This window comes from Salmo salar, chromosome 02 (genome assembly GCF_965601325.2).
Source record: "Salmo salar chromosome 02, fSalSal1, whole genome shotgun sequence".
In the NCBI taxonomy this organism is placed as follows: domain Eukaryota; kingdom Metazoa; phylum Chordata; class Actinopteri; order Salmoniformes; family Salmonidae; genus Salmo; species Salmo salar.
In genome coordinates, this window is record NC_138292.1 from 12,248,680 (window position 1) to 12,271,530 (window position 22,851).

Consider the following 22,851-nt stretch of genomic DNA (forward strand, 5'->3'; position numbering starts at 1 on the left):
AATAAAGAGCGATAATGATATTAGCATGACGTTGTAAGTGTTGGTCAATTTCTTCAACAAATGATCAGGTCTATATAATTATCAAACATACATTAGTAATGGAAAGGAAACACAGACTCTTTGTTTAAGTATTAAAATACTCCTTTTAGTAATACAATTGTAGGCAGAAGTTGGTACAGAGTACAGTATAACAGTACATGATAGTTCTCCCCAAGTTCTGCAAAATGTCTAAGACATCGTGCAACTCATATAGCCTCTCCCAGTCATCCTTGCGTGAGTTTCCCTGGTAACAACATTTTAATAAATCTAACCTCCCCCTGACAGCAGTAACCATCTTATCAGCAATTAAAAGCTCAGAAATGGGTTTGACCAAAACTTGACCTTTCGTCACAAGTATAGGGTCATAACAAGGTGAACGAGTGTAAGCATCTTCTGAAAGGTGGCTGGTTTTATCAGGTCTGTGACAGCCTTGTGTTCTCAGAAAACCAGACAACCATGGTGGGATCCAGACAGGAGTCTGAACGTAGAAGCCTTCTGATAGTGTCTGAAGGTCACAACACTCAAAAACAGGTTTTAACACACACACAGAGGTCTCCTGAAGAGGAGACCTTTCAGTTTATCATAACATAATTTATTAACCCCTTAAAAAGGTATAAGGCCTTGGTTTAACCCTCTTCATAAGTAACAAGAACATTTCCCAGGACATAGACATGTCTTATATGGGCAGAAAGCTTAAATTCTTGTTAATCTAACTGCATTGTCCAATTTACAATAGCTATTACAGTGAGAAAATACCATGCTAATGTTTGAGGAGAGTGCACAACAACAACAAAAAATTAATCACAGCAACTGGTTTGATATATTCACCTCTGAAGGTAAATAATGTTCTTACATTCAGTAATCTTGCTCTGATTTGTCATCCTGAGGGTCCCAGAGATAAAATGTAGCTTAGTTTTGTTTGATAAAATGAATTTTTATATTTAAAAAACCTTCACACATCTAGATGTAAAATTGATTTTATCAAACAAAACTAAGCTACATTTTAGTGTATTTTCTGTAGGGAAGCTAATTATCCATAATTTATTACATTCCTGGAAGTGTGTAAACTTACATTTTTTATTACCATATCATTTTTGTATGTTCTCTATAGTTATGTATTTGAAAATGTTTCAGTTGACCAATTCGGCACATTTGGGCAGACTTGAAACAACATTTTGAACAGTAATGCAACAGTTCATTGGATCAGTCTAAAACGTTGCACATACACTGCTGCCATCTAGTGGCCAAAATCTAAATTGCACCTAGACTCCTAAGTGAGATATTGGCCTTTCATTTGCATTTCAAATGACCTTTTACCAGATCTAATGTGTTATATTCTCCTACATTAATTTCACATTTACATACACTTCAAAGTGTTTCCTTTCAAATGGTATCAATAATATGCATATCCTTGCTTCAGTTAGATTTGGATATGTCATTTTAGGCATTTCTTTTTTAAAGGGTCCTTAACAGTCAGCTTATTCTTATCAAGAAGCCAATGTCATGCATTTCAAATGTCATTTCTCCAGTCATTTATCAACTTTTATACAATATGGCACTTGCAACATTACAATGTATCGTTACAGGTCTTGTTCAGTGCACCAGCGTTATCTTTGACATATCATTTTGTCAACTTTATTGCAAATCTAACTTCCAGTGATTAGACAGAGCGTGCAATGAATTAACTTTAAAATATATTTTTTTACTTGGCAAGTTGAACCCCACAGGCCATGGCAGAATTCAGTACGGCACAACATTGAGGAACTTTCAGCTAGATATATATTATGTAGAACAGACATCCCCCCCTGTCATATAGAGTAAGGAATCTTGTTAACTCTATTCATTGCATTTCTATCTGCAATGTTCAGTACGTTGCACACTTGCACTCTTCCGACCACAACCCACGTCAGATGGCTGTTTTCTACATAGAGCATTGGCTACTGGTCTACCTTGGCTAGATCACAGACCAAGGCTTTCTGGTAGATTGTTCCAATGAGAAGCTTTCCTCCGTAGGGAGCTGCTACAGAGGATCCTATGAGCACACTGCCGTCATCAGCATACACCTGGGTCACCACTGGCTTCTCAGAGTGGATGTCTTTAATCTGAATCACCTGTGAAAACAATATCATGAAATGTAGATGTATACCAGACAGTGAGCATTACATAGGGAACGCAATAGAAAGACGTCCACCCCAGGTCCAGTCTAAATCCACTCCAAGTCCACTTTAAGTCCACTGTCCACTCTGAGTCCATTCTAAGTCCACTCTGAGTCCACTCCAAGTCCACTTTAAGCCCACTCCAAGTCCCCTCTAATTCCACTTTAAGTCCACTGTCCACTCTGAGTCCACTCCAAGTCCACCCCAAGTTCACTCCATGTCCACTCCAAGTCCACCCCAAGTCTACTCTAAGTCCACTCTAAGTCCACTTTAAGTCCACTCTGAGTCTCCTCTGAGTCCACTCTGAGTACACTCCAAGTCCACTTTAAGCCCAGTCCAAGTCCACTCCAAGTCCACTCTAAGTCCACTTTAAGCCCAGTCCATGTCCACTATGAGTCCACTCCAAGTCCACTCTGAGTACACTCCAAGTCCACTTTAAGCCCAGTCCAAGTCCACTCTAAGTCCACTTTAAGCCCAGTCCATGTCCACTCTGAGTCCACTCTGAGTCCACTCCAAGTCCACTCCGAGTCCACTCTAAGTCCACTTTAAGTCCACTCTGAGTCCACTCTGAGTCCACTCTGAGTACACTCCAAGTCCACTTTAAGCCCAGTCCAAGTCCACTCCAAGTCCACTCTAAGTCCACTTTAAGCCCAGTCCATGTCCACTATGAGTCCACTCCAAGTCCACTCTGAGTCCACTCCAAGTCCACTCCGAGTCCACTCTAAGTCCACTCTAAGACCACTTTATGTCCAGTCCAAGTCCACTCCGAGTCCACTCTGAGAACACTCTAAGACCACTTTAAGTCCAGTCCATGTCCACTCCAAATCCACCCCAAGTCCACTCTAAGTCCCCTCTAAGTCAACTCTAAGTCAACTCTAAGACCACTGTAAGTCCACTCCAAGTCCACCCAAAGTTCACTCCATGTCCACTCTAAGTCCACTCTAAGACCACTTTAAGTCCAGTCCATGTCCACTCCAAGTCCACTTCAAATCCACCCCAAGTCCACTTTAAATCCACTCTGAGTACACTCCAAGTCCACTTTAAGCCCAGTCCATGTCCACCCTGAGTCCACTCCAAGTCCACTCCGAGTCCACTCTAAGTTCATTCTGAGTACACCCTGAGTACACTCTAAGTCCACTCCAAATCCACCCCAAGTCCACTCTTAGACCACTTTAAGTCCACTCTGAGTCCACTCTGAGTACACTCCAAGTCCACTTTAAGCCCAGTCCAAGTCCACTCCAAGTCCACTCTAAGTCCACTTTAAGCCCAGTCCATGTCCACTATGAGTCCACTCCAAGTCCACTCTGAGTCCACTCCAAGTCCACTCCGAGTCCACTCTAAGTCCACTCTAAGACCACTTTAAGTCCAGTCCAAGTCCACTCCGAGAACACTCTAAGACCACTTTAAGTCCAGTCCATGTCCACTCCAAATCCACCCCAAGTCCACTCTAAGTCCCCTCTAAGTCAACTCTAAGTCAACTCTAAGACCACTGTAAGTCCACTCCAAGTCCACCCAAAGTTCACTCCATGTCCACTCTAAGTCCACTCTAAGACCACTTTAAGTCCAGTCCATGTCCACTCCAAGTCCACTTCAAATCCACCCCAAGTCCACTTTAAATCCACTCTGAGTACACTCCAAGTCCACTTTAAGCCCAGTCCATGTCCACCCTGAGTCCACTCCAAGTCCACTCCGAGTCCACTCTAAGTTCATTCTGAGTACACCCTGAGTACACTCTAAGTCCACTCCAAATCCACCCCAAGTCCACTCTTAGACCACTTTAAGTCCACTCCAAGTCCACTCCAAGACCACTCTAAGACCACTCTAAGACCACTTTAAGTCCAGTCCATGTACACTCTAAGTCCACTCTAAGTTAACTCTAAGTCCACTCTAAGTCCATTGCTCTGGTGTGTTTCCTGTCGTACAGTAGTTGGAATGTACTGTAGTCCAGCAGCTTTTACCTATAGCATAGTAGAGGCGTGAACATGTGAAAACAATGTTGGTGTATAGTACAGAGATACACTGCTGGTATATGACCCAGAAAGCAGTTCACTCAGGAATTTTCAATAGCACACGGCAGGTGTACGAACCTCAGATCCAGGTAGATCCTCAGGATCATTTTGAAATAGTTTCCAGCCATTAGGGTGACAACCTATCCACAAGTCGCCAGTCTCAGGGTCAACATAAATGTTGTCAACAAGAGAGCCCACTTCCACGACCTGCTGACAAAGAATAATATCACGTAAGCTATAAAAATAAAGAGAGTCACACACTCATATATATATAAATATATATATATATAAACTCCCAGTAATTTATTGGATAAAACACCCAACGTTTCGGCATCACTGTGCCTTCTTCAGGGTGCCTGAGAGCAGAGGGTGCCTTCTTCAGGGTGCCTGAGAGCAGAGGGTACCTTCTTCAGGGTGCCTTCTTCAGGACACAGTGAATGCTGAAACTTTGTTTTTTTACCCAATAAATTACTGGGAGTTTATATATATTCGGTGTGCGACTCTCTTTATTTTTAGACTTATAGTTTATTCGCTATTAGTCAGCACCTCTACACTAAATTAATTTCTTTGGGTGTGCGCCAGCTCATGCTTTTTAAAATAATAATATCATGAAATGAGTTTTAAAGAGCCTATTCTGGATTCAGATACACAAGCAATGGGAGAGAATAAACACATCAGATTTAGAAGGCTTTCAACAAAGCAGCATGTTTCAATAGTCCATTTGACTACTTACCAGGTGTAAAACAAATCTGCCATTTCTTATATTTTACCTTCACTGGGGCCAAACCATTGCTTTCCAGTCGCTCCAAAACATGTATGTTGTGGTCAAATAAGTCTGCCACATATATGTGCCTACATGAAAGCATAAATAGTTATATGTTACATATATGTTACGTCGCTAGTTAGTTACACCAACAGGTCTTATCATGTCAACATGTGATATCCACTCTATAATCAAACACTTAACAGGTTTGACTGCCCATATGGACAGGATTAGTGAACATACTGGTCACTCGTGGGAATCGAACCCACAACCCTGGCGCCATGCTCTACCAACTGAGCTACACGGGACTGAATACTTGAATAGCGCTATAGAGGTTGAATACATTATTCATCTAATTATTGTACCTTTTGTCAGGTGAGATGTTGATGCCATTGGCCATGTAGAATCCCTCAGCCACTACTTTGACCTCTTCAGGGCTGTAATACACAACGTTAGACCAGGGCTGAGCCAGAAGTATCTCCAGGGTATTCAGAGTACCTCCACCGAAATAGTGATCGTTGGTGGCATAGAAGCTCTCCACTCCCACAGCCACAATGTCATTCACACTAAGAGAAAACCACAGATCAACTTAAAACACGATTTACTCTAAATGGCATATTAAAGAACTGTTGGATGCATAACAACATTACAAAACAAAAATTAGCACTAGTTTGTGCTCAGTTCAAATGTCCCTAATTTCTCCAAACTCTCCAGTCTTGAGAGTAGCCAAGTTTAAGAGGATAGGCTACATTTCCATGTTGTTACCATGTAATTAACACTTTTATCCCTGCTGTAATATGAAACTCTACCGACAATCTAGGTAATAAACCAAATTGGTTTGAAGCAATGACGTGACTTTAGCTCTTGCATACCTGTGAAGGAATTCATGCTTTATGGTTTTCACATAGACAAGGGAGTGGTCCTCCTCAACAAAAAGAAAGATCTCCACTTGGGTTTTTTGTTGAGGGTGATTGACCACAAACAGGTATACTGAATTATCTGGAAAGTGGAGAAAACATTCAGCTCAATCAATTGATCCGTCTTGTGTTTTTGACAGTTCTCTTTTCACATAAGAGAAGAGTGGGAAGAGCAGCAGAAGCATTCCAAATCTGTTTGCGTCCCAAAATGGCACCCTATTCCCTTTATAGCGCACTACTTTTGACCAGCGCCCTGTAGGGAATAGTGTGCCATTTAGGGAATAGGGTGCCATTTGTGACACAGCTTCTGGGTTTTATTTACCCGTCTCATCTGTGTATACACTGATCCCATGAGGATTGAAGGATTCCAGGTCAAAGCCTCTCCCCATGCGGAGCTCCACTGGTTTCATCCTAGAATCTTCACTCATATCAAGGGTGTACATCTTTCCAGGGGCATCTGAATAGGATGGCAATACTGGATCCTTCAAGCCCTATTAATTCCAATAATATTAAGATTAATATTAGGATATGTTAATAGATAGCCTAATACATTTGTTTGCGACTATATTTTTTATGTTGCGTGTTCCATATAGGGTCAAGTCAATGTTGTAACTCACAGTGCTAATAATAGCAAGTCCATTGGGAAGTATTGTGAGGTCCTCTGATCCGTACTCTGTCAGAAATCAAATCACATGTGTTCAGATATGGCTTTACAGGCAAATAACGTTGTACAGTTACTTCATTGAATACCATTGAACATGTGGAATAGAGTTTATGGAAAGGCATGCCTTTTATATCCATGCCAGCACTGTTAAAGTTCCCAATGTCCTGTACATATGTGTACTGTACGCACCAAGGCTTTTGATTGGATGGCAGTTTGGGAGGTGAGTTTGGACAAGCTTTCTGGAAGCAAGAGTCCTTCTCCTGCAATGTAAAATAAGGTTCATAGTTACATCCCTTCAAATGGTTCAAACTCCAGAATAACACTGCAATTTCAACACTGTAGTTATGACTTAGGGCATTTTTATGTGTCTATGTACAAACAATCATAAATATAGCCTAGTCAGCTATCACATCTTGTATAGCCTCAGACTACTGTAACTTGAGCATTGAGATCAGATGTATGTCTTCATAGGCTGACAGAAAAGGCCATGCTTGGCACACAGAATTGCTGTTTGTCAACAACATGTAGTGACCCTCAATCTCTCAATTTATAAATTCTGAAAAGTGAGAAGAACCCAAACCATTATTACTCAGTAATAAAGCACTGGCTAATAAAGGAAATCTAAATAGAAAAACAGGTTCGTTTGCTTATATTGCTTGTTGTCAACAAAACAACTTTTTGAGGTTGCTAGCAAAAATACTAAATTGGCTAGCTAGCTACTATAACAGCTAACGTTAGCATGCAATTATATTACAGCTAAAAAAGCTACAACTACATAAACACCGCCTACCTTAAATTAATAACTCTCTCTCCAACAAATGCTGATAAAGCAGCAACAAAAAGTGATATGACAACCAGCTTCCCCATGTTCAATAATTAGATAGTAGTAAATTGAGCAACTTTCTAGATAACTTCACGTTCTGTTGAAGATCTGCAAGTCTCAGCCAGTGACGCCCTGCCCCGGAGACGACCCCTATCTCCCGCAGACTCACTGAGCGGCAACAACGCAACTGTAGTTGACGTAAAATGTTAACATGAGCAGCGGCTGATGTCAAATGTTGTCACTGAATGTGTGCGATGTGCATTCCAATGTTGTGTATAAACTCTGGATGCCTAACAGGGAGCGCTTTATTGAAGCCATCTTGGTATTCCTTCTCCGTTGTAAAAAAATGTATTTTGGTAGCTATAGAAATGCATGTATTAATGTCTACATTCGTTTGTGACATGTTTATTCTATTACAGACACCTTCATGCATACTTTTAAATAATATGTGAGCTAAACATAAAAATACAAAATGTAAAAAAAATATTAAAGCATTTACATAAAGTTTTTTTTTTTAAGTACTGGTACTGTCCACACTACAAGAAAAAAACTTAAATACATGCAATTTTTTCCTTGAAACATTGAATTGAAATACTGTAGAATTCCATTCATTCCTATGGAGGACCACTCCCACTGGGGAGTGCCAATATGGCCGCCTGGTGGCTTCAAAGCCTCTCAATGGCCAATACAGAGAGTCTGCAATCCAGGGCTTAGATACATTATTGGTGCATACACTGTACTGATGTCAGTGATATAGTAGACTTTTCCTTGGTACCAGAATATTTAGGCAATTACCTTCCATTATAGGCTATTCAATCAATTACAGACTCTCTCCCCAGAACCAATAGATTATATTTTAGGACAATAGTGAATTTGATTTTAAAATCTCAATCTGCACATGAACAGTTGAAATCACTCATAGAACAGAATACAACATATCCTGGTATCAATACAGTAGTGGACATCAATCATAATATATCCTGGTATCAATGCAGTAGTGGACATCAATCATAAGATATCCTGGTATCAATGCAGTAGTGGACATCAATAATATATCCTGGTATCAACGCAGTAGGAAGGTGGCGATAGGTCACCATGCAACAATGCTCAATGTGTAATACTGTTGTATGGGAAACATTTTTGGCTTTTTTCCTTGAGACAAATAAAACGCTGAGTAACCCAATTAATTACCCCTTCTTGAACTTTAACACCAAAGTACTCATTCTCAGTTCCATCTGTTTGCAAGGTCCAAACTATTTGATATTTTACAAATTCCATTGGCATTAGTGCCAGTGAATTTAAGCTCCAGAGTGCTAGAGGCATCACTACAGACCCTGGTTCGATCCCGGCTGTGATCGGGAGTCCCATAGGGTGGCGCACAATTGGCACTGCATCGTCCGGGTTAGGGGAGGGTTTGGCTGGGGGTAGGCCGTCATTGTAAATAAGAATTTGTTCTTAACTGACTTGCCTAGTTAAATAAAATAGAAAACATTTGTTGTTTAGACTCCATTACATAATACGTTAGGCTGGGCTAGTTGAAATAAATTAATCTGTCTGTGTTGCTTTTACACCAATCTAACCATGCATATATTTGCCAGGGTTTCTACAGCATCAATGTCGGTACATTTCACAGAAAGAACAGAAAACATACAATGATAAATAAATATTCATACCTGCCTGTTTAAAATTGTTTATTTATGAAGTCGATTTTTTTTGCAAGTGATAAGACTCCTCCCAAATTAAAAACAAAAAGTTACAAAATTGCCTATGTATTCAAAATCATGTGTAAGAGACCGCATTAAAAAACAAACATGTATACATACAGAAGTAAAAGTAACACCAAATTGGCAAACTATTGACCCTGTGATAGTCAGCATTTGGTGCATGCAACCTAACAGTTACTGTAGAGTATCTACAGATGTCCAATCCAAGTACCATAGCTTCTAACAACTTCAAAACACCGGTAACTCCTGCACTTAACAGTAGTGTGTGAGCAACTATCCACCACTGTCAAGTGGAGGCTACATCAGAGAATCCTGTCTCGTTTTGTGAAGTTGTCTACAGGTTCAGTGTATTGCAACAGCAGGAATCCCCAAACAAACTGTTTCAAGCTAGACTGTATATTTGGGACATACAAAATAAATGTTATTATCCATTCTCTTCTTCTTCATCATGTCTACATTGTATTAGAATTCCTAGACCACTGGCATTTTGTGAAGTAACACACCCCATGTATGTTATTTACTACTTTCAATCATCCAGACAGGTGCGACAATAAAAAATGATGTCAAGTCCAGATCTCAAAATATAACTGAACAGGGAAAAGCAATTTCAACATCTTTTCTCCATCATTCTTCTCAACGTAATAAAAAGGAAACCCACGGGCCAGGCCAACACATAGTAGAGAGTGGGGTGGGCTGAACCGAACCACGGGCCCACACAAACATAGGTGAGGAGGTCCCATGAGGAGGTGGTGGTTTCAGGGCTGTGCCCCGGTGGCAGAGGGAGGAGGAGGTGGAGGTTTCAGGGCTGTGCCCCGGCAACCGCTGGGAGGAGTTTTCAGGGCTGTGCCCCAGCGGCCACTAGGAGGAGGAGATGGAGGTTTCAGGGCTGTGCCCCGGTGGCCACTGGGAGGACGTGGTGGAGGTTTCAGGGCTGTGCCCCGGTGGCCACTGGGAGGTGGTGGTGGTGGAGGTTTCAGGGCTGTGCCACGGCGGCCGCTGGGAGGAGGTGGTGGAGGTTTCAGGGCTGTGCCCCGGCCGCTGGGACTTGTGGGGCCAGAGTGTTGGGGGCAGAAATGACAGGTGATCCAGCGTTGTTAGCCAGTGCCTTTGTGGAGGTGATACCTAGAAGAGATAGTGGACACATTCTCACCAATGACTCCTACTGTCAGTACACTTATTGACATGAAGTAAAAGAAGAGAGCAGTGTGATCTATGGTCAGTAGTAGGGCTGTGGTGGTCACGAAATTTCATCAGCCGGTGATTGTCAAGCAAATAACTGTTGGCCTCACGGTAATTGAACCTTCAGGACACTGATGCAGACCGTAGGAACATTTACATTGTAAAAAGTCTAATAAATATAGCCTACACCATCACAATAAATCCATGATTTAATTTAGGTCTAAAGAAACATGATATGAAGAAAATGTAGACTATTTCCGAAGAACAGAATAGCATACTCTGAGTTGTCCTTACGTTAGATCCTGATGTGGCTATGACAAATGGCTGTGGGCTACACTAGTTCATTTAGCAGACAATATTTGCTTAGAATTCCGTGGCATTATTTTATAGTATGAAGAATACAATTGAACAAAGCTGAATAAAATATTAATATTTTCTCCAAATGATTTGAGGGAGTGTGCACATGCGGCTATTCTGTGTTGAGCGGTTAACAAAGAAATAGGTACTCTTATTTGCTTAATTTAGAGTTATTAATGTAACTTTAGTTCTACAAATGCTATATGTTTAGATTTTTAATACATTGTAAGGCTGCATGATGCGACTAATGATGATTTGAAAAAAGTCGCTTGAAAAAGCTTGAGCTCTGCTTTGTTTTTTGCGCAGGCTATACACACTTCATCAGTCTCTCATTCACAATTTGACAAGCACTTGATAACGCCTCGAATTTCACGGCGGCATCCCCTTTGTGGCCATAATGTACCCTAAAAAAAATCTATTCTCAATCACGTGATCGGGTCTTTCTCACAGGCTACAAGTTAAGACAAACACATCGTGGATGCAACTGCGCGTATCCTTATCCAATTCAGAGGTGAAGATATTAGAAGAACTGCCCACATTTACTTTTAAAATCAGCCAACAAGTTTAGTCGGTCTAACGAACAGCAAAAGCACTAACCTGTCAATCTACTATCCCCCATAGTACAAAAGTTGACCTATTCTATTCTGTACAGATATAAATATTCCAAACATAGTCTGGGACAGTTGTGGGATGCAATAGATCCCAAATTAATATAATTACTAGCATCAAAAAAACTATTTTAACGCAATGTGGCTGACACAATAGATCAAAACATTTAGCTTAAAATATTGATAAACTATTAGGCTATTTCTTCACATTATAAGGGCAGCAATGCACACGGCATCTATGCACTTAAATAGCGGATGGAGGACGGTTTTCCGTGATTCATTTTCATGCCAGCCAGGTTTGCTGTACTCCTGTTGTAAATATAAGCAATGTGCTTAATACTAGGAAAGTTGAGAAATAAATATAGTAGGTCTAGCCTATAGAAAGCTGATGGGATCCTCCTCTATTTAGTAGAGGCCATCACTCTGTTTTCTAGCGCAATTAAATAGCCTATAGAAATGTTGCGCAACATGAGCTCATGGGCTCTCATGAAGTGTTTGATTAGATTTTAGATTACATTGATGTCAGAGTAATTAGAGGGACAATAGAGTGCTGAGTACCAGGCAGTTAGCAAGTTTGGTAGGCTACTAATGACCAGCAGCAACATTATAGCTTGGAGAAGTGTAATTACTGTGACTAAACGGTCATTTGGAATTTGACTGCCTTCATGACACGTGACTGCCGGTATGGCGGTAATTCGGTCACTGCAACAGCCCTAGTCAGGAGGAGTACTCACCATAGATCACAAATAAAACAGTGGTGTTGGGAAACCATTCAATCAACGTACAAAGTTCAAAGAGTAATGATAACAGCACATCTTCCCAGGGAGTTGAGACAGAGGTTCCGTCCCGAATGGCACCCTATACCCTAAATAGTCCACTACTTTTGACCAAAGCCCTACGGTCCTCAGAACACAGTGTTGGATGACTTACCTGCCATCATACTGGAAGAGCTGACTGGAGTGGAGCTGGTAACCATTCCTCCAGGAGTGCTGCCCCTTCCCTGATCTTTAACAACGGGGTCTGGCATCAGAGAGAGAGACAATCAGATATCTTCTAAATCAACATGCATTAACCCAATCCACCGACAGCTATGATAGCAACACTCATTAACCCAATCCACCGACAGCTATGATAGCAACACTCATTAACCCAATCCACCGACAGCTATGATAGCAACACTCATTAACCTAATCCACCGACAGCTATGATAGCAACACTCATTAACCTAATCCACCGATCAGCTATGATAGCAACACTCATTAACCTAATCCACCGACAGCTATGATAGCAACACTCATTAACCTAATCCACCGACAGCTATGATAGCAACACTCATTAACCTAATCCACCGACAGCTATGATAGCAACACTCATTAACCTAATCCACCGACAGCTATGATAGCAACACTCATTAACCCAATCCACCGACAGCTATGATAGCAACACTCATTAACCCAATCCACCGACAGCTATGATAGCAGCACTCATTAACCTAATCCACCGACAGCTATGATAGCAACACTCATTAACCTAATCCACCGACAGCTATGATAGCAACACTCATCAACCTAATCCACCGACAGCTATGATAGCAACACTCATTAACCTAATCCACCGACAGCTATGATAGCAAGACTCAAACTCTCTGACGTCAAGAACAACAGACCGGTATGCCTTCTTTCTTTTTTTCCCCAAAACACTTGAGCGTGTCATCTCTGCCCTAGTTCTCCCATGTCACCCTGTTCCTCTGCACACGCCACTTGCTTCCAGTCGAAGCTGGCATCATCTCCAAGACCCTGATGCTTGCCTACGCAGCAGTAAGAGGAACTGTCCCTCCCTACAATCAGGCTTATTTGAAAACCCTACATCCCAACCTGAGCCCTTCGTTCCACCACCACTGGTCTATTGGCCCTCCCACCCATACTTTGAGGGAAAGTGAACTTGATATGATTGTGATGTATTGTTGTCTCACCAAGCTATCTTAAGATGAATGCACTAATTTTAAGTCGATGTGGATAAGAGCATCTGCTAAAGGGCTAAAATGTATACTGTAGTCACATGAACTCCCCTGAAGAAACTGTAAATATCTGTTAAAAAGCCTTCTGCGTCAATGTGTTCAATGGCTGCAAGAGAATCCACTGAATATGAACCTTTTTTTAACAAGAAGTACTTTAAAAGTATTGTATTGAGGCATAATTTAGCACCATAATCTTAATATCTAGCAAGGGTTCTAGTACTTAAACATTCAGTTAGGTGTCTAATGCAGCAGGCCTATATTTTACATTTTTTTAAACATTTTTTGTCATTTAGCAGACGCTCTTATCCAGAGCGACTTACATTTCATACATTTTTTCCCCCCCGTACTGGCCCCCCCGTGGGAATCGAACCCACAACCCTGGCGTTGCAAACACCATGCATTGCAAACACCATGCTCTACCAACTGAGCTACAGCGAACACCTGTAGCACGTATATCTAGAAGTCTGAGTGGAGGCGGAGGGGAAACCCACAGAAGTATGGGTGTTCCATGGCCTCCCGGGCCGTGAGGCGAGCGTTGTGGTCGTAACGCAGCAGCTTGTCCAGGAAGTCCAGTGCCTCTGTGCTCACCAGGTGCTGGTTCTCACTGTGCACAAACCTCTCCCACCTCTTACGGGAGTGTCTGGAGAATGGACCAGGAGAGAGAGGTCAATACATAAAATCAAGTCAACATTCATTCAGAGTGTAGATTCACAAAGTTCTCTCAATACACTTGACAAAGAAGTTTAGGGAAAAAGGAGACAAAAAATAGGAACAAGTCATATCAATATATGGAAAGAGACTGGTGGCCAAATTGACTGTACCCATGAGTACTCTTAAATTGTCATGTCTGAGGGGCTTTCGCCATTCAACTCTTTCTGTTTCTATGGGTCAATATATTGGGCATTACTAACCTGAATTACTCAAGGCAGGGGTCAGGTGTAAACTTACATTCACATTGTGTATTTGGACCATTTAGTAATACATTCTGAAGCCCAGTTCTGTTGAAGTAATCCGACGATGAAATGTTGGATATTCTTACCTGCCCAGAATGTCATTAAACCGTGGGTCTAGTTCAATGTTGTACTTGTCGATGTAGTCATACAAGTCCTCTGTGCCGAGGACTTTAGCAATCCGTACGAGCTGTAAAACAGAAACAAAACATTTTAGAGGGAAAACAAACTAAATCAAAAGCCTAAGGCCTAAATCTGGAATTCAACTGGCAGTCAAGTAAGAGGGCTAGAAGTATGCAGTAAATATCAACCATCAGCCTTGTTGTAAAGACTGTAGTCTCATCATGATCAACACATTGTTTGAGGTTTGTTCATCAGCACTGAGAGACTCAATTCTTCTCACCTGATTGTAGACAAACCAAAAGACTCAACCAAAATACTTACTTGTAATCCTACAGAAAGTTGCAATTCAACTGGCAGTCAACTAAGAGAGCAACAAGACATCCACTTGATAGTTAAAATCAGTGCTGTTGTAGTAGAGACTGTAGCATCAGGATTCAATATCAAGACATTGTGATCAGCACCATGAGACAATTCTACCTGGTCGTAGTTGTCGTGTCCATGGAAGAAAGGCTCCTTCCTGAAGATCATGCTGGCCAACATACAGCCCAAACTCCACATGTCTAAACTGTAGTCATACATCTGAAATAAAGAGAGAGAGAGGAGAGGGGGAGAGAGTGAGAGCTGTGCTTAAAACAACAATTACATTACTATACCAACTTATTAGAACTACATTAACATGCTACTATATATTTGTGGCCAACTATACTAGTTAGTTTCATGTTTATAACTAGTCTGGTCAGACTGTATTGAGTGGTCTCACCTGATAGTCTACCAGCAGCTCAGGTCCTTTGAAGTAGCGCGAGGCCACTCTCACATTGTACTCCTGGTTAGGGTGGTAGAACTCTGCCAAGCCCCAGTCGATCAGACGGAGCTACAAGAGAACGTAAGTTAATAATAAATTCTAATTCCGAGTTCTAGTTCTATGATAATAACACTATTAATACACAGGCCTTATATAGAGCTTTTCTAAAACCCAAAGACACTTTACAATAAGGAAACAAAAACGTCTAACAAAGTCGTCTGGTTAATTATGGTAGTGATACAAGCTATAGTAACACAATGAATGAAAGTAGGAGACTGAATTCATACCTTTCTGTGTTCATGATCAATCATCACATTGTGTGGCTTGACATCTCTGTGCATGATCCCCATACTGTGACAGTAGTCAAGGGCCTGAGAAGAAAAAATTAGGTAACGGTTTAAACTAATAGTAGTCTAAATACGAGATGTATCATCGGCATCTGAGATTTGATTTATTAGGATCCCCATTAGTCGACACCAATGGAGACAGTTAGTCTTACTGGGGTCCGACATAACAACAAATACATTACAGACAAAAAAACATACATTTAAAAACATTAACATGTAGTGTGTGTATATCTACCAGTTCTACATACATGTCAGTACATACACACAACAAGTAGGTCACATGGGGGAGAGGCGTTGTGCCGTGAGGTGTTTATTTGTTTTTTGAAACCATCCCTTACCTTCAATATTTCAAACATGTAGAACCGTATGTCGAAGTCTGATAAAGTTTGATACAGTTGCTGAAATACAGAGAAAAAAAATCTATCAAAATGAGATGGCTGGACATTGGTTCAGAATGTAACGTTAATTAGAATTCTGTACAGACAGATGAACATTGTCTCTCTCCTCACCTTGAAATCAGTGTTGTTTACATGCTCAAAAACCAGCGCGGGAGTTCGAGACTGAGAAGACATAAGAAAAGGCATGAGGAGCTACAATAACTACAATCACTCACTCAACCAGAACACACCAAAAATACATTTGAAAAAAATAAGAATAATAATCGGGATGGTAAAACGTTTTCAATGTAAACTCAAATGATTAAAACCAGGTATAAAGTAGAAAAGCGATATATTTTTAAATAAGATAATCTTTGACAACCAAAATAAAAACTACCGTAAATTCCGGACTATAAGCCGCAACTTTTTTCTCACGCTTTGAACCTCGCGGCTTAAACAATGACGCGGCTAATATATGGATTTTTCCCGCTTTCAATTTTCTTTCTTCCAAAAAAAACATATTCTGTGACGTGCTCAGTTTTTTGGCAGCATGAAGCTTTCATTAGACCAATGAAATTGCCGAACGGGTTAAGGTCAAACAACGTTTTTGTTTACTGTTTAGATTAAATCGAGCGTTCTCAAACTTCCCATCATTCTGATTACGGTAGTCATTTTGTCACCCTCATCATGGCAAAGACACGGAGAAATGCATATGATGCAGCTTTCAAGTTGAAGGCGATTGATCTGGCTGTTGGAAAAGGAAATAGAGCTGCTGCACGGGAGCTTGGGTCTTAATGAGTCGATGATAAGACGTTGGAAACAGCAGCGTGAGGAATTGACTCAGTGCGAAAAGACAACTAATGCTTACTGCTAATTTTTTGTTACAAGCCGTGTTTCGTTAAAGCCTATTTATTTTTGTTACACGCCGTGCTTCGTTAAAGCCTGTGTAAAGTTAATTTGTTTCAATGTACCGGTAGGCACCTGCGGCTTATAGACATATGCGTCTTATTTATGTTCAAAATATATATATATTTTTTTTAATTCAGTGGGTGCGGCTTATATTCAGGTGCGCTTAATAGTCCGGAAATTACGGTAGACAGTCAGGGAGAATAAAAAAAATGTCATGGCATTGATTTTGTTATAATGTTTGAGTCACTCAGATAGCATAAGAACAAGGCATAAGAACAAGGCATAAGCCATGGCAAAATGTGTAGAATTACAGGAAATTAGCTTTAAAACTAGTGATGCACCAATATGACATTTTTTGGACGATATTTTCCTTGCCAAAAAAAAAACAATAACGATAACTGATATTTAAAATTTTAGCGACCTTTTAAGCATTCCAGTACAGTTAAAAAGTTAACACACACACACACGGAAGCAGCGTTGTTCAGTCGTTTCATTCTCAACCAGGATTTCTATGGAACGCCGTTTGGGTCTTTGCGTGTCAAATAAGCTTGTTGACCAATCAGGACCTGAATATGACTGCAAGTCAAATAATAATTTAACGAGTTAATACATTTTTTACGTAGTTATTACACTATCACTCGTATTTGATATATCACAACGATTCATCAATACGTATGCTACAATGCTGGTAAAGTTGTCTCGTGCACCTACAGTGCTGGTCATAAAAAAAAAGCTAGCTAGCTCATGGATGCAAACAATGTAATTCTTCCCCAAAAACATAGCAAAACGACATAATCTGTTTCAGTAGCTACCGTTAACTAGCTAACTATATAGCTAGGTGTCACCATCTAAAATAACCCTAATTTATCAGACAGTTCTTATTTGATTAGTCAGACCCATCTATGTGAAGCTAGCCACAATAATTAGCCACAATAGTGAACTTTGCGGTTAGCCTTCAAAATAAAAGTATGGCATAATTCTATTTGTATTCATTTGCATCACTGTAAATTACATACTTTTATTTTGAAGGCAAAATGCAAATTCCACTATTGTGCCTAATCCTTATTGTGGCTAGCTTCACAACACATAAGCCGGTCCGGTCAAGTCTCACTAGCCAGATGAAGCTAGTTGGCTGCTTATAACGTTAGCTTTGGGCAACAGTGTAAAGTAGCTGGCTAGCTATTTATTTTCATGAACTGAAGTTCAATTTCAATAGGCGAACAACAAGTGGCAACCTAGCTAATACATACTCACAAGGATTCCTAAATCATTGCTAAGAACAATGAAAATGACTGCAGTTTCTACTGGTCATTGTTTTCAGGCTGGTTGTATTGGTGCTAGCTAGGTACCAAGCTAAAGCTAGCTACCCCAGAAGTTGCGGTCGAACAAATGATGCTTTATTACCAACACGGTATTGTAAACACATTGTTCGTGGCCGGTGTTTGCAGACTTGTTTGTACAGCTTTGACAGTGCTACTGTATCTTTTTTGACACACAAAGACCCAAACGGCGTTCCATAGTATGTATGTCGTGAAGCTATTACTGTGTAACTCCGGTAGGGCAACATCTGAAAAACAGAGCAATTGGTAGTGTGTACTGGTGCTCGACCAGTCAGCAAAAGCCAACATCACCCACAACAGAGAACGGTTGATTGTCAAGGGCAATGAATTCCATTATCTTGGCTTTCATGGATTTGGCCTTTGAGTTGTCTCGCTGAAATTTTCTTACTCTTTCAAATGACTGCTTGACTTGTTGACTGCTCGATCCACACAGCAGACATTGTGGGCTAGGTTAGGAATGATGTGTTGCACATGTAGTGCAACATTTTACATGGCGTTATTACGTCATGTACCTACGTTATATAGGTATGCACGGTAGCTTTGACATCGGTTTTTAACATCGGCTTTAAACTAGACATCGGGCCGATACCGATGTTGGCATTTTTAGCTAATATCGGCCGATTCCGATACGTTCACTGATATATCGTGCATCCCTATTTAAAACAGCAACATTTTGTCTCTGCGGCTAAGAGGGCCTCTAAAATTGCGCAATTAGCCACGCCCCCGCTAACTTTGCCACAGCTGCTGAAAAAAATCCAGGGGGAAACTCTGGATGGAGGTAGCTGATTATGAAGCACATTGTTTCTGCTTAGTGATTGAGCAACAGCCATTGTAAAAAAGGCACAACAAAACGAGCATGTGGTTGTGTTATGATTTACACTTTACTAGGGCAGACTTATAGAAATTAGGATCACGAGCTCTACTCACCACAGGATCCTTGACGATGTCTAAAAGTGAGATGATGTTGGGACCGCCTCGCAAGTTCTCCAGAATCTTGATTTCTCTCTTGATTTTCTTCTTTTTGACAGGCTATTGACAAACATAACAAAATACCATTAGGACTTCATACAGTACGTCTCTTTGGCGAGGAGCGAAATTTGAGTTAGGGGATAAAATGCCAATACTAAATTCAATTAAAATGAATATGGTACCAACCTTGAGTATTTTGACAACAACCTTCTCATTGTTGGTGATATTTATGGCTTCAAACACCTCACTGTATTTGCCTCGTCCTAGTTTGCGCACCAGCTGGTAGTCATCTTGGTTCCTACATAGTCAGAGAAGAGGCAAGCAATGTGATGGCTTGACAAGTTCATTTACGTCATTTAGCAGACGCTCTTATCCAGAGCGACTTACTAACACACATACCAGAACATGCAACAGAAAACAATGTGTTCAGCTTTTGAACCACACACGCTCTACGTACCCCCATTCCACCACATGGGACTCGTAGTCCCAGTATTCCCGAGGCCTCTGTGTGTTTACATCAGAGTAAACTCGAGAGCGGCTTGGGACAGAGCCGGACATATTATACACAGGATGTTCTCTGGATCACCTGGGACATAGAAAATAGATGCACCTATTATAATAAAAACAAACATGATAGGGGTGGTGTATTTGAGTCCACATCGCACTTATAATGTAATTAATTGTGGCCCCTCCAACCCCCTGAAGGACAAAAACTAATTTGGTTTTACAGCTTTTTCTTTTGTTGTTACATGTAAATCATTCACAATTATTTAAAAAAAATTTTTACAGTAGATACATAGCAAAAATAAAATGTGATAATTGATATACATTATATATAGATAGATAGTACTTATACAATATAAATTGTGTTTTATAGTCATAACTATTATATAACATGAACTTTTAAACCCACCCCTCAGCTACTCTCAGTCCATCCCACCTGTCTCCCTAACCCCACCCCTCAGCTTCTCTCAGTCCATCCCACCTGTCTCCCTAACCCCACCCCTCAGCTACTCTCAGTCCATCCCACCTATCCCCGTAAACCACCCCTCAGCTACTCTCAGTCCATCCCACCTGTCTCCCTAACCCCACCCCTCAGCTACTCTCAGTCCATCCCACCTGTCTCCCTAACCCCACCCCTCAGCTACTCTCAGTCCATCCCACCTGTCTCCCTAACCCCACCCCTCAGCTTCTCTCAGTCCATCCCACCTGTCTCCCTAACCCCACCCCTCAGCTACTCTCAGTCCATCCCACCTGTCTCCCTAACCCCACCCCTCAGCTACTCTCAGTCCATCCCACCTGTCTCCCTAACCCCACCCCTCAGCTTCTCTCAGTCCATCCCACCTGTCTCCCTAACCCCACCCCTCAGCTACTCTCAGTCCATCCCACCTATCCCCGTAAACCACCCCTCAGCTACTCTCAGTCCATCCCACCTGTCTCCCTAACCCCACCCCTCAGCTACTCTCAGTCCATCCCACCTGTCTCCCTAACCCCACCCCTCAGCTACTCTCAGTCCATCCCACCTGTCTCCCTAACCCCACCCCTCAGCTTCTCTCAGTCCATCCCACCTGTCTCCCTAACCCCACCCCTCAGCTACTCTCAGTCCATCCCACCTGTCTCCCTAACCCCACCCCTCAGCTACTCTCAGTCCATCCCACCTGTCTCCCTAACCCCACCCCTCAGCTTCTCTCAGTCCATCCCACCTGTCTCCCTAACACCACCCCTCAGCTTCTCTCAGTCCATCCCCTAACCCCACTCAGCTACTCTCAGTCCATCCCACCTGTCTCCCTAACCCCACCCCTCAGCTTCTCTCAGTCCATCCCACCTGTCTCCCTAACCCCACCCCTCAGCTTCTCTCAGTCCATCCCACCTGTCTCCCTAACCCCACCCCTCAGCTACTCTCAGTCCATCCCACCTGTCTCCCTAACCCCACCCCTCAGCTTCTCTCAGTCCATCCCACCTGTCTCCCTAACCCCACCACTCAGCTACTCTCAGTCCATCCCACCTGTCTCCCTAACACCACCCCTCAGCTACTCTCAGTCCATCCCACCTGTCTCCCTAACCCCACCCCTCAGCTACTCTCAGTCCATCCCACCTATCCCCGTAAACCACCCTCTGATGATTTCCATGTGCCATATATTTGTCAACTTTGCTGTTTCTAATAAACTCTGAACCTATCTAATCGATATCAAGGAAGATCCATATATAAGAAATATCTATAAGGAGAATTAAGTGACTGATTGAAAGTAATGTAGACTAATGAATCATTCTATTTGGCATACTGTTTGCATCAGGTATTTGACTGCTGTTTCGCTTGACTTGGCACAGTAGGCCTATAAGACAGTGTGATTGATCACCGTGTGAATGGTACCTTGCTGCAGGTGACAGGTGGGGTCGCTGCAGAGCTGATGCTACGTTGGTTTGGTAGAGGCTGCAGGATAAAACACACAAGATGTTAGTTTGCTAGCTACATATTTTGGTCAGGTAGCCATCATGATATGGGCAGGTTTTCCAGACACAATTTAAGACCAGTCCTGGACTAAAAAGCATACTCTATGGAAATGAATTAAGTACAGGACTAAGCTTAATCTGTGTTTGGGAAATCGCTGATGTAGTGGTCAAAGTTATACTGGTCAAGATAGTTTGCTAAAATCAACAAACCTGATTGTTGTAGTTGTTAAGGAGGACATCCAACCAGTCTAATCAGGGGGCACCGGGCTCAGTAGAGTCATCACTAGGATTCCCACTGTCATATGCCCTGTTGGAAGACATACATGTGATTGATTTAGTACAATACTTGGCCAAAGAGTCTCAACTCAACCTCTCTGACTTGACTCATAAACCTGTCACTGCTTACGAGCTTTATTTCTATGGTATTGTGTAACGGTCTGTCAAGTGTCAACAATGCTGAAAATCATTCACTGTATGATGAAACCGATCAGAAACATCTGTGGTACACAAAGCAGTTTCATTATGATACACAGTGTCCGGCTGGGACCCACACGGTTTAATCATCTGTGGTGAAACTCCCTCGAGACAGTCACACACGCACGAGCCATGGCCTGCACATGTAGCCAACTAGCTCGCGCTAGCTGCTTCCATGATGAACTGCACCGCATCAAAAGCCGGATGGGAACACTACGTTAGCTAGCTAACAAGCAAATGTTAGCAATAGTTATATTCACGAAACATGAATTGCTGGGCAGGTATTTATCTATAAATGTTAGTAAATAGTATTAGCTGACGTACATACGTTGAAGATTGCTAGCTACAACAATCTACAAAATATTATTTGTTTTCAGAAGCAAAAAAGTGACAACGGAGTGCATTAAGCGAGGTAACTGGCTGACAACGCCTTAGCTAACATTCTGTGGGCTACCTTGATAGCTAATGGTAGTAAAGCTATACATACTTATGTATGCTTTAAGAGTATTTGTCTTATATGCAATAACATGCAAAGTTGACTGAAAACAATGGCCATCTCACGTAGGTAAATAAGCGAATGTGTATTACCTCTCGACGTTGTTGGGACATCAATATGGCGATGCTTGGTTTAGCGGCAATGTGCACCTCCATTCCTGTGAGGGGCGCTGTGCTGTCTTTGTGTGGAAAATGGGTGAGAGAAAACACGAGGCTCTACTTCTCTGAAAACCTGTACTGACACCTAGTGGTTAAATTTGAGAACCTCTGTCTCACAATTCACAAGTATATTATACATATTATATATATATTTTTCACTGTGCGCCACATGCCAGAAGTTTCGACAATAGATAGGGGT

At 41.6% G+C, this 22,851-nt stretch overlaps 2 protein-coding genes across 4 annotated transcripts; both read right to left on the reverse strand.

Moving 5' to 3' along the window:
- Window positions 1–119: 119 nt before the first annotated feature.
- On the reverse strand, window positions 120–7,688 carry pon2 (Serum paraoxonase/arylesterase 2). 2 transcript variants are annotated; one of them, XM_082958637.1, is made up of 9 exons: window positions 7,339–7,688; window positions 6,738–6,808; window positions 6,502–6,557; window positions 6,207–6,375; window positions 5,840–5,966; window positions 5,333–5,533; window positions 4,975–5,056; window positions 4,283–4,414; window positions 120–2,150 (listed from the first exon to the last, which is right to left on the reverse strand). In XM_082958637.1, exons 1-9 carry the CDS (start codon window positions 7,413–7,415, stop codon window positions 1,977–1,979), a joined length of 1,089 nt encoding a protein of 362 aa, XP_082814763.1. In that variant the 5' UTR covers window positions 7,416–7,688; the 3' UTR covers window positions 120–1,976.
- A 1,359-nt stretch (window positions 7,689–9,047) lies between these two features.
- Window positions 9,048–22,676, reverse strand: LOC106605979 (casein kinase II subunit alpha). 2 transcript variants are annotated; one of them, XM_082959852.1, is made up of 15 exons: window positions 22,587–22,676; window positions 21,735–21,831; window positions 21,445–21,504; window positions 19,531–19,659; window positions 19,260–19,371; window positions 19,032–19,133; window positions 15,988–16,038; window positions 15,817–15,876; window positions 15,419–15,502; window positions 15,090–15,200; window positions 14,807–14,908; window positions 14,296–14,396; window positions 13,748–13,896; window positions 12,170–12,259; window positions 9,048–10,217 (listed from the first exon to the last, which is right to left on the reverse strand). In XM_082959852.1, exons 4-15 carry the CDS (start codon window positions 19,629–19,631, stop codon window positions 10,114–10,116), a joined length of 1,167 nt encoding a protein of 388 aa, XP_082815978.1. In that variant the 5' UTR covers window positions 19,632–19,659; window positions 21,445–21,504; window positions 21,735–21,831; window positions 22,587–22,676; the 3' UTR covers window positions 9,048–10,113. The 2 variants fall into 2 exon arrangements, with proteins under 2 accessions (XP_082815978.1, XP_082815981.1); XM_082959855.1 differs by having other exon boundaries at window positions 21,431–21,504.
- Between the last annotated feature and the right edge of the window lie 175 nt (window positions 22,677–22,851).